Source organism: Electrona antarctica, assembly GCF_951216825.1.
Source record: "Electrona antarctica genome assembly, chromosome: 4".
NCBI classification, from domain to species: Eukaryota; Metazoa; Chordata; class Actinopteri; order Myctophiformes; family Myctophidae; genus Electrona; species Electrona antarctica.
In genome coordinates, this window is record NC_136809.1 from 43,470,945 (window position 1) to 43,483,918 (window position 12,974).

Below are 12,974 nucleotides of genomic sequence, written 5' to 3' on the forward strand. Positions count from 1 at the left end.
GCGTGACCAGGACTGGACGTGAGGTATTTGAACTCCCACTGGTTAGCAAAGTTCTTAAACTCAGCACTTGCGTACTGAGGCCCATTGTCGATAATTACAATGTCACAAATTCCATTCCTAGAAAAGATGGACTTCAGTGCTACTATGACACTGTTACAGAGTCTACAGAGTTCTACAGAGTCTCCCCAGACAAGCACGTCATCAATAATATTTACAACACCTTCCAGACCCTCAATCATCTGAGCAATGGCCCTCTGAAACACCTCTGGTGCGGAAGAGATCCCAAACGGCAACCGCAGGAACCCTATTGGGGTGTTAAAGGTGCAGAGTTTTGAACTCTCCTCATCAAGTTTGATTTGCCAAAAGCCTTTATTTGCATCTAGCACTGAGAAGTACTTGGCGTTTGGCATACGGGAAACTACTTCCTCTACAGTCAGTAATGGGTAGTGCTCCCGGTTAATAGCTTCATTCAAATCCTTTGGATCCATGCAGATACAGAGTTTATTAGGTGTCACAACAGTGACCATACTATTGACCCACTCAGTTGGCTCTGTCTGCCTTGTTATCACACCCATTTTCTCCATGCAGTGTAGTTCCTCCACTACTCTGTCTCCAAGCGCCACAGGAATCCTCCTGGGAGCATGCACGACAGGTGTGACAGTGTGGTCAATTTGAATATGGTGTTGACCAGGTATGCAACCCAGTCCATCGAACAGATCCTCATACTCTTTAAGGATGTCATCCTCCTTTTTCACTTCATGCACTCTCTTCACTAAGCCTAGTTTCACACATGTGGCCCCGCCCAGTATAGCTGGTACCTCTTCTTGTGTGATTTCAAACTCAATGTTGTGCTTTTGGCCTTTATATTCACATGTCAGAGCTCTTTTGCCCAGTGGTGCTATTTTCTGACCAAAGAAAGCAACCAGTTTGCTCTTACTGGCTCTGAGCCTGCCTCTGACGTCGAGAGCATTCAATGTGTTAACTTACATGGCATTACAGTCTGCGCCTGTGTCCAATTTAAAGGTCACAAATTTTTAATTAATTCTCAGGCTTTCCGTACATTTTTCTTCCTTATTTTCTGATGCAACAGACTCCATCACATTCTAAACTGGCTTGTTGTGCCCTGAAAGTATTGACAGTGGCATATTTGACAGTGGCATATTTATTAGTTGATTTGCAGACCAGAATTGTCTGACATAATGTGAAAGTCTATGTAATTTAGTCTTCTCTTAAGTCTTGTTCTGGTCGGAGCCCTAAAGTAGCTCACATTTAGCCTTTAACTCTGTCACTAGCTCATGTCCCGCCCCCCATAAACACACACTCTGTATGCTCAAACACACACACATGAAAGTCATACCCACGACCCTAAGCCATTTACTCTGGAGAGGGTGCCAGTAGATACAATTTGATATATCCCGCACGCACGCGCACACACACACACACACACACACACACACACACACACACACACACAATATATGATTCAGAGGTTTAAATTTGCACGTTTTATTATAAAAGTTATTCTTTACCAAATCACATGAAACAAGCAGCAAGGGCATAGATATACATACATAAGATATACATAAATATACATTCCCATTGGTCTTCTCCTTTCCATATCTGTGGTGTGATGAATGCAGCTTGGTAGAAACTCCCTGGGACTTTACACACTAACACACATTCATCGTCTGACTCTGATAGGCCCACAAATCGTTTGTTTTATAATTCACAAGAAAGATTTGCTTTAACATAGGAAAATATACACCTTTTTGGGTAGTACATGAACAAGAAACATTGAAGACTAAAGTTATATTACATTACAACGAAAGTGTAAGGAGGAGTGATTTATAAAACAAGAAGAGATGACACAAAAATAATGGCAGACCATAAAGTTGGAGTAGAGACAAGCCTGAGGTAATAAATATTGGGGCATAAAAATACAACAGAAGACCGAAGATAGAGCCTTCATCTTTATAAAGATGAAACTGAGTACATAAGAAACAATATTTCAGGATGGCGTGAGTAGGTAAGAAATGCTCCAGCCTTCGATTATTTGATCAAAGTTTAGATTGTGTGCACTCCTATACTGTCAGACGAACCTTGCATAACAAATAAAATAAAATAAAAACCTCCAGTTACGCCAGTGTATTCAGTGGACTTCACTTCAGCCTGTTTGCATCTCAAGAAGTAAGTTGATGGTTATGTTGATACTGCATGTTCACAACTTCAGTCTAGTCCAGTTTGCTGGTGTGTTGGATCCCTGGTGGTCTTTCTTAACCACCATTCTTAGTCAAACGGTTGAGTTACAACTGTACTTGGACCACATTTATTTGTCTAGTCTACACAAAATCTACAAGCTCAACGGCTATTTTTAACGAATGTTCCCCAAAAATAGGGATGTGGTTAAACACGCCTATCTAAAGCTTACTTTTTTAAGGTTGCAGTGCAAAAGGGACAGAGGTAATCGTTGGTACCTCTTCGGAATGGAAACTACTAACAAAAAACAAATTGCACATTTATTAACCACTTAGTATATGCTTTGCTGTAGGCCTACCTCTTAACTGTGAAAATATTTTCACAGAATGTTTGCTTATTTCCGCCTAACGTGACGTGACATGCACATAATAGGCTTGGTAGTGTTTATGCAGTTACGCCTAATTTGTACTTTCAACTGCGTCACTCCCCCAAAATAACCAATTTTCAGCTGTTGAATTTTGTATTTTCCGTCAGTGTCATAATCATGCCACAAAGCATACATTCAGCTTAACTGCTACACACAGATGTCTCACACTACTACTGCTCTAGCAGCTTAAGGCTTATAGGGGCGGTAACGAACACTGTGTTGCTTTGGCCAACGATCATGAATTAAAAAAGTAGGTCATTATCGTTATTCGCACAAATACCTTGGAATGTGGTACAATGTTCAACACATCCGTTCCCCCCCGGACACACACTAATTCACACGCATGCCCCCACCTACATGAACAAACAAACACACATACAGAACCTGTAATTCTCAACCTATAAAAGATTAGCCTAATTTATACTTTGTTGTGTCGCTCACAAAACATTACAGATGTAAAATCTAAAATCTGAGGCGAGGAAAAATAATTAACAAAAAAAAAAGGCGAGCGACAGCTTTGTGCAATGAAGTATAAATTAGGCTTAAACATGTCAAAGGACAACACAACATTACAAAATAAAAAATAATACATTTTGCACAGTTTACCCCTAAAGGTTCAAAGTGCAGGGCCATGATTGTATTTAAAAAAACAGAAACGTCATGACTGTCTTATGTTATATAGACATTGTGAGGCATCGAGTTTCATATTTCTATGATTTTGTCATTAGCCACTTAAGCCTGACATCATACAACACTGCGCAACACCGGTGTGTGTAGCGGTAGCCTATAAATTAAGCATATATAGGCTATTTTGGAGAATTTCCACCTGTAACAACAAGCCCAAAATAGAGATGCCAGGTTCAATGTGTTAATATCTCTCATATGTGCTACCGTCCATATTGCCATCCACGTACAGTACAGTACAATATCCAAAGAGTCCGTTTTCAAATGGCTGATCTACAAAGACCAGGGCAGTTGTGGAAAGAGGAATGGAGTTGTGTGTGTATATTTGTGTGATGATTTGATAAAATGAGATGTCAAGCATTTACCCTGCATGCATTTGTAACACTTGCTCTAGTTGCATGTAAGTGTAAGTATAGTTTCAAATGGTATTGCGTGTGAGTGTGTGTGTGTGTGTGTGTGTGAGTGTGTGAGTGTGTGTGTGTGTGTGTGTGTGTGTGTGTGTTAAGTGTTTGCACACGCGCGTGTGTGTGTAAGAGAGAGAGAGAGAGAGAGAGAGACCAGTAAGGTCAGGAGTCATCGTCAAAATGTGTTTTCTGCAGAACCTTTACATGTCGCTCATAGATCTTGAGGGCGGGTCCGAGTCTGATTGACAGGCCAGTCAGAACATCATTACGTTGCATCAGGAGGAGAGACTTGCCATCAATTTCCTTTTGGACACACGCACACACACACACACGCACGCGCGCACACACACACACACACACACACACACACACACACACACACACACACACACACGCAAACACACACACACGATCAAAAACACAGTAGCATTACAGACACCTCATCTCATATTACTAGCACATTTGGACAGTCAAGCGTGTGCACAACTGCACATAAACAATAGTTTGGACAAGTATTACGCCCTGTTCTGTCTATATAACACCCTCTTGTGGTTGTCTGAGGTAGTGCAGGCCTACCTGGGTCCTGAAGGCAACAGCCTGCTCTGGGAAACCTGCCACTGTGAAGTAACTGACCACGTCTGACACAGTCCAGTCCAAAGGGTTTTCACTGCCCCCCTCGCACTTCACACGTCTAGAGAGAGAGAGAGAGAGAGAGACGTTTACACTGCCCCCCTCGCACTTCACACGTCTAGAGCGAGAGAGAGAGAGAGAGAGAGAGGTTTACACTGCCCCCCTCACACTTCACACGTCTAGAGAGAGAGAGAGAGAGAGAGAGAGAGAGAGAGAGAGAGAGAGAGAGAGAGGTTTACACTGCCCCCCTCGCACTTCACACGTCTAGAGAGAGAGAGAGGTTTACACTGCCCCCCTCACACTTCACACGTCTAGAGAGAGAGAGAGAGAGAGAGAGAGAGAGGTTTACACTGCCCCCTTCGCACTTCACACGTCTAGAGAGAGAGAGAGAGAGAGAGAGAGGTTTACACTGCCCCCCTCACACTTCACACGTCTAGAGAGAGAGAGAGAGAGAGAGAGGTTTACACTGCCCCCCTCGCACTTCACACGTCTAGAGAGAGAGAGAGAGAGAGAGAGAGAGAGAGAGAGGTTTACACTGCCCCCCCTCACACTTCACACGTCTAGAGAAAGAGAGAGAGAGAGAGAGAGAGAGAGAGAGAGAGAGAGAGGTTTACACTGCCCCCTTCGCACTTCACACGTCTAGAGAGAGAGAGAGAGAGAGAGAGAGAGAGAGAGAGAGGTTTACACTGCCCCCTTCGCACTTCACACGTCTAGAAAGAGAGAGAGAGAGAGAGAGAGAGAGAGGTTTACACTGCCCCCTTCGCACTTCACACGTCTAGAAAGAGAGAGAGAGAGAGAGAGAGAGAGAGAGAGAGAGAGGTTTACACTGCCCCCCTCACACTTCACACGTCTAGAGAGAGAGAGAGAGAGAGAGAGAGAGAGGTTTACACTGCCCCCCTCGCACTTCACACGTCTAGAGAGAGAGAGAGAGAGAGAGAGAGAGAGAGAGGTTTACACTGCCCCCCCTCACACTTCACATGTCTCTAGAGAGACAGAGAGAGACCATCTGCCCACTGTACCAAGACATCAGAGACATATACTTCCCACAGATTACAATCACCCAAGGAGAGTACAACAATGTGCAAACACAGCAGGAAGATTTGTGAGCTGCTGTGACAGGAGAAGGATGACAAATGGAATACAAGCACCTTAAGGAATACAAATCATTGTGTGTGCACTGTTTATACCCTACACGGTTTACACTTTACAGCAAATGACCGTGGTACATAGAAATACTGATATATAAATAGATCAACTAAATTTAATTCAATTACATTTGAATAAATTGCTGCTACTTGTCACAAAAGTTTTTTTATACCAAGTGAATGCAAAAACATTGAAATACTGCTGTCAACTTTCAAAAGTATAAAGCTAATGTATCCTATATGGATGTGTAACTATCTCTGCCAGAAAATAACTGTAAGAGCCATTATGACCTAATGTTTTCCTGATTGACAATGTCACTGCAGCTTGGTCAATGTCAAGGCCAGCCCAGGTATTTAACCAGGCTCCTGATCAGGCACAGGTGTTGCCAGTGGCAGACGGCAGAGGCTAACAGTTTTCCACTGTGTTCAGGAGGGCTGGTCGCCTGTGTTTGTTACTGTTTCTTTCTTATTATTTTATCTGTATGTTGTATAGCAAAATGACTGCAGAAAATAAAGCAAAGTTAAACTCAACAGACATGTTTTGGAGATCAGTTTGTATTGGCACACGTAAGAACTTCCACCTGGCCGTCGGCAACCAGTAGTGCCATTAAAGGACCACTTCACCACTTTTCAACATCTCTTCATAAAATTGGTCCTCACTAATGTTCATGATAAAACACCACCATTTTTTCCTACTCAGTCTGTGTCTCATAGGAGGGCTTTGGGCAGTTCGGACACCCGTCCACCAGTGACATCATCATTAGGCAGATTTTTTTTTTTTAAAGATTTGTTTTAAAATATATTTAGATTATTATTATCGTGAGAACGATGGCTTCAACTTTTGCATTGCAACTTTTCAGGAAAAGAAAGCCTGCCGTTTCTATTAGCTTGGATTCACCATCGATGATGTCACTGGTGGACGGGTTTCTGAACTGCCCACAGCCCTCCTATGAGACACAGACTGAGTAGGAAAAAATGGTGGTATTTTATCATGAACATTAGTTAGGACCAATTATAGGAAGAGAAGTTGAAAAGTGGTGAAGTGGTCCTTTAAGTATAGGACTTTAGGCACTACAATAACTGTATCGGGATTCAGCACATTATTGCTCCTTAGTTCTTTATTGTGGTCATATTATTCGGTCTCTCATCTATCCATAAATGCACCACGTATCTGTATGTCTGTACGTGTGTACGTCAGTAATGCACGTAACTGTGCGTTCCACACCCCCGCAGGGAGTGCAGTGCCCGGTGCCGAGTTGGTCGGACCCACGGTTGTCCAGAACCGCCACAAAAGGCCTCTCTCTGTCTGGGCTCTGGACAGGGCCCCTGCCCAGGCTACATGTATGGAGCTGGCCTGTTCTGACATCACAACACTTCATATTTGGGCATGCCTGACACAGAACTCCATATATAGGAACAAAGGGACACAGAGAGACAGTAACAGAAATCTCCATATATGGGCATAAAAGGGACACAGACAGATGGGTGGAACGGGTACTCTGATACGGGTACAATGGGTATTGCATAGCCGTGTGGGGCATGGATCTCCAACTTCCATCGCTACCGACTCGGTGCGCTACAGCCGGGCACTGGTCTAGTTTGTAATAAGTAATTGTCTCCACCAGGCCGAAGGCATGGGGAGAGAGTATGTTTTGCACTCTGTCCGTCCGTCTGTGTGTGTGTCCGTCCGTCTGTGAACAGCTAATCTCCGGCACCGTTAACCCAGTCGATGTCAAATTTTGCACACACACTCCCTGGATGCCAACGATGAACCTCTGCCCCAGAATTTCCAGAACGGCCTGTTATAGCGCCACCAGGAGGCCGCTTTGTGCAAAACAGGTTTTTGGACAGTACACCTGATTTCTCATAATCCACCTTCATTGCCTACGATTGGCTTCTAAACCTTTCAGGAGTAGCCCGCTTTGTACCTGTTTTGTACAAATTGCCACAATTATTCAACGCAGCGTACGATTGCGGTGAAACTGTGCATGCATATTCCCACTAGGCTGAGGAAGAAATGCCACTTGACAGTTTTCAAATTAGCTTCATGGTGGCGCTACAACAGGCCAAGCCGCGTCACACACACACACACACACACACACACACACACACACACACACACACACACACACACACACACACACACACACACACACACACACACACACACACACACACACACACACACACACACACACACACACACACACACACACACACACACACACACACACACACACACACACACACACACACACACACACACACAAAACATCCTCCTCGTGGAGACCTGTGCCCAGAAGGGCACTTTTTCTAGTTCGTACTTTTTTCCCACTTTTTTTTTATTGAGAAGAAAGGATATCAAGGACGGAATAAGTCATTCTGTGTGGTTCACTCACATTCCTCCGTTCATCCCACGCTCTTCTGCAGGGTCCCTCGGGGAGGCAGTGGGGGTTAGTAGACAGGAGGAAACCCCAACTTCTGCTTTACACTGCACACCTATAGGAGACAACCAGGAAGCTCTTTTCAGACACATGCACGTGACGTGTGCATACTGCATGCATACATGAGACACACGCAGAACATCGAGAGAGAAATCACTTAGAGGGGAACACTTTGTCCCCTGAGCATCAATGGTCCCCACATCAAAAGAGTTTCCTTTTGAGAGAGTAAATGGTAAATGGTGCATTTATATAGCGCCTTTATCCAAGGCGCTTTACATAGATTGTGCATTACATTCACCCATTCATACACCGATTGCGGCGGAAGCCATGCAAGGTACCAACCAGCACATCGGGAGCAATTTGGGGTTCGGTGTCTTGCCCAAGGACACTTCGACATGTAGACAGGAGGAGCCGGGATTCGAACCGCCGACCCATGGATCATTGGAAGACCTGCTCTACCTCCTGAGCTTTAGTGATGTTCTGTAATAACTTTTGAAAGATCAAATGCTCTCAGGCAAGATGCCAACCGTACCACTACTAAGGTTTGTTAGACACATCTTGAACGTGTTTTTCTGAATGTCAATAATTGTTCTACAATTTACAATTTAGGCATTTAGCAGACGCTCTTAATCCAGAGTGATTTACAGTGAGCAATAACTTTAGTTTTTGTTTAATGTAAGTCGGTAATTCATCGTAATACATAACATAAAAATCACACCCGTGTGAACTGAGTGGTGTAAGGTCTTATATAGACTGATCAGCTGTGGTCTGACGTAATGTCTGACGTAATGAAATCACACCCGTGTGAACTGGGTGACCATAGCAACCATGCTCATTTTTGAGTGGTGTAAACCACTCCTACAACTGGCTTTTTTGAGTGGTGTAAACCACTCCTACAACTGGCTTTTGTGTGCAGAAAAAAATGAGCATGGTTGCTATGTTCAAAATAATTTCTGACGTAATTAAATCACACCCGGGTGAACTGGATGACCGTAGCAACCGTGGTCATTTTCTCTGCGCAAAAACAGCCAGTTGTGAAATCACATCCGGGTGTGATACATACATTTATCAAAAATGATAGCTTTTTTTACTTAACATATTTTTTGTGATTTCATTACGTCAGACATTACGTCAGACCACAGCTGATCATGCTATATAAAACCTTACACCACTCAGTTCACACGGGTGTGATTTTTTTGGTACGGACAGACAGACAGACAGACAGACAGACACGTAAACTAACAAAGCCAGTCGTAGGAGTGGTTTACACCACTCACAAATAGTATGTATGTATGGTCGTCGAGGCTAGGGAAAGTGCAAGATGGAGTCTGAAGAGGTGGGGTTTCAGACTACGGCAGAAGATTGGGAGTGAGTCTGCAGTTCTGATTGCAATGGGAAGTGCATTCCATTGTTTTGGAGCCAGAAGGGAGAAGAGTTTGGGACGTGTGGAGCGTTGTCCAGGCGTTTTTAGTGAATGTACTTCCAGCTTCCTTGCATTTTAGAGATTATAATTTGATGTATTTTCAATAAAAGTGCAGTATTTGTGAGACAGTAGACAGACTGTCTACTCATTACTCTGCACAAATGTCTTGTGGTTCTGGTTCTGATGTTTCTATCTGCCAGCACTAAGAAAATAAATCTCCGCTACAACCCCTTCCCCTTCCAAGCCAAATACAAATACAAACTCAATAGCAAATGTATCGAGACGGGGTATCAATACGTTTTGGGCATATAGATCCTGTTATCGAGCATAGCAGTCCATGGCGTCATGTTTAAACAATAAAGTCAAGAGGCGATCAAGAAATAAATCTAATCACGCCATGCTGGCACAAACACGTCTGTCTAATTGTGTATTGATACCTGCCTACCAGCTCTGTTTACACGGGTACACAAATTACGCTTTTAAAGTGACGGTAGACACATTTACCAGTTTCTTCAATATTACTTTCCAAAAGCAAAAAGGTCACTTGCCTTCCGTCTGTTAGAGAAAAGTACTGTATTTGAAGGCCCTAGTCAAATGTAGTGCAAGTGATATTTTTTGGTTAAATTAATATGCATTTTCTGTTTATAAAGAGCTGAAGATTTTACAACAATGATTACAGTACTATTCATATATAAATCCATTTCCACTTACAGAGATTAATTAATATTGCATCCCAAAACGCAGTTTATAGTTAAGGGACGCAATAAAAGAATGACCTCTGCATCCACGGGATGCACTACTGTACTGTTTTTTATTCTAGTTTATTTTGCTAGCTTTAGTTATAATAATAATAATTTCTTCTTCTGTTTTCTACATGAATATAACCACATTATAACCATATAAAATGAAATGGGAGTTAAATGCTGCAATTTGTAAAAATGTCAAAATATGACTCCTAACGTTGTTGAAGTGGGACTCATAAAATGTCCCTGGGACTCATCTAAAAGACCATCCCTGCATCCTGGGACTCATTACATTGAAACCCTATTTACATCACTGCACTTATTGCATCTTTTAGATGGTCGGCAACAAACTCACAGTCACTCACAACTGAAAGATACCGGTTCTGTCTTTCCATAAAATATTAGAAAACACTCAATAGTGGGCTTGATAAAAGCCCAGATCAATAGGCAGGATCTATAAGGTGCTCATTATCAATACAAATTAACGTTGGGATGGAGCTCGCCACCAGGGAGCGTAAAAACATATAGGCATGACAAATATCTCCAGCAGGGCAGGTAAGAAACTGGGAGCACAGGGGAGTAAACTCACCACCGATAGCCATGCCACTGTCTACAAGTTACAGGTCCAGGTCAGTGTCACGGAATACGCCTCGCTCAATTGGATGAGTGAGCCACACATATTAGCCTGCTTGACAACATCCAAAACATTCAATAACTAGAGTGGACGAGGACACTGCCTGTACAAAATCCTTCATCCGCAGCCTTAACTACTGAAGACAGGTTTTTGCTGCTAGTCCTGTACAAAATGCATAACCTGCTGCACTGCCCCACAGACCTCCAGGCAATGCTCTCTCCACCATGCACCAGACGGCAAACAACCTGCCCATGCACAAATAGCACTAGACCACTGTTTCCCAGTTTTTATGGGTCACAAGTCACAACTTGAGTAAAAATCCAATTTTCTTTTCCTACATTTCAAAAAATATATACATTTCAAAAGATTTTATTAAAGAAAGAATAAAATAATTGTATACATTTGAAAACAAACAAACAAATATAAGAAATTCCATAAAAACATAAATAATTAAGAAGTAGCGGAAATAGGCAATCTCCAAGCTCGGAACGCAGCACCTGTTGTGTGCTTGTAGATCTGCTATTTTCACTAGTCCCGTGCAAACATCTAATCTCTCTTTTGGGTCTTGACATGAAAGGTTTGGGAAGCTCCCAGGCTGCAGCACATGCTCCTTGGACAGAAGCTTTCTATACACTGCTCTTAATCTATATATGTAACAGCCTTCCAGAGTATGTCATTGGATGCATCACAGACCATCATGGTCTTCAGGCCTTCAATGCAGAGCTCCTAGACCTCCTAGACCCGCTCCATAGACTCACAGTCCCTTTCTGTCTCCCAAACCGTGGAACGAACACCCCATTTCAGTTAAAACCAGCCGTGTAGATGCCATGATGTTTGTACTTTTTCCGTTTTGTATGTGCCTTATTACGCAATACCTCCGCTGGCTACTTCCTGAACTGGCGCAACGTCATTATCATCATCGTTTTAGGCCCCTCCCCTCCCCCTGCTTTTTCCTGTTTTGTGGTGCCTAACCAATCCAATGCACAGCAATGTGCCCCTATGTATGTCTCCATGTACAGTATGTTTCATGCATGTCTCCATGTATGTATGTATGTCCACTTCAGTACGGCAACACACAGACACACACATCCATTGAGCACAGTACAGTACAGTACAGTACAGTACAGTACAGTACAGTACAGTACAGTACAGTACAGTACAGTACAGTACAGTACAGTACAGTACAGTACAGTACAGTACAGTAGTGTAATGTACAGTATGAGTAGTACAGTACAGTATGGTACAGTATGTACAGTATAGTATTGTACAGTCCGAGTACTTTACAGTCCCAGTTCAGTAGAGAACAACTAAACTGGGAGAAGAAAAAAGGTTATATATATATATATATATATATATGCAGGCCAAAGAGAACTTCCCCAGGTGCTTGCATACATATGCACCTGACGAAGCCAAACGGCGAAACGCGTCGTGCAATAAAGAAATGAAGCATAACTAAATCTTGTCCTGAGTCTCTGGAGTGTGCGGTCCCTTCCTTTTCCCTGGGGAAGTTCTCTTTGGCCTGCATCTATACCTTGCCTACCAGCACCTCCCCCACCTGGATGTGCATGTGAGAAGCTAATTGTCTACTAAAAAAATAACTGGGTAGAGATAATTGAGAGAGGAAGGTTGCCAGAGGAAAGATTTGACATCGGACTGCACAACTGCTTTATCCGAGGTGAGATTGTTGATTGTGTGTGTGTGTGTGTGTGTGTGTGTGTGTGTGTGTGTGTGTGTGTGTGTGTGTGTGTGTGTGTGTGTGTGTGTGTGTGTGTGTGTGTGTGTGCAGTATAAAGCCTACAGATATTCAGCAGCAGTACCTTTTGAAACATCCAATCATGGTAGTCTGATAAAGGAAAATAATCCACAGTTGGGTATCAGTTGGGTGGCAATTGTTAAAATACTTGGAATTGAGAGGTTGCACAGCAGGTCTCTGAGGACAGCAATGTCCATCTAGGTAAAACTTAGGTCAAAAAAATATATCTTGAAAACTACTGAATTAGGTGCCCCAATGGCCTTTCCACACAATCTAAGCAAATTGCAGCCTCTAGTGGCAACTAGTGACGTTGTGCACTAGAGAAGTGCAGATTGTAGAATACCTGTGGGGCAGAACAGATTCCGAGCATTGCTACTGAATCTGTCGGCAGGGGCATTCAGAACGTGTATACATTGGGGATTAGTGGAAGGAAAACATAAACTCCCCACCGGAAGAGGAGGGCTGAGAGCGAACAAAACAGGCCTACATCC

At 43.1% G+C, this 12,974-nt stretch overlaps 1 protein-coding gene across 1 annotated transcript in view; it reads right to left on the bottom strand.

Moving 5' to 3' along the window:
- Nucleotides 1-1,534: 1,534 nt before the first annotated feature.
- Nucleotides 1,535-12,974, bottom strand: part of samd1b (sterile alpha motif domain containing 1b) — a gene marked incomplete at its 5' end in the record, with an annotated part of 17,154 nt that continues 5,714 nt past the window's right edge. The window contains 3 exons of the mRNA XM_079499155.1: nucleotides 1,535-4,014; nucleotides 4,288-4,402; nucleotides 7,886-7,985. Coding sequence (XP_079355281.1) covers nucleotides 3,874-4,014; nucleotides 4,288-4,402; nucleotides 7,886-7,985 — 356 coding nt within the window. The 3' untranslated portion in view covers nucleotides 1,535-3,873. The remainder of the gene's footprint in view (nucleotides 4,015-4,287; nucleotides 4,403-7,885; nucleotides 7,986-12,974) is intronic.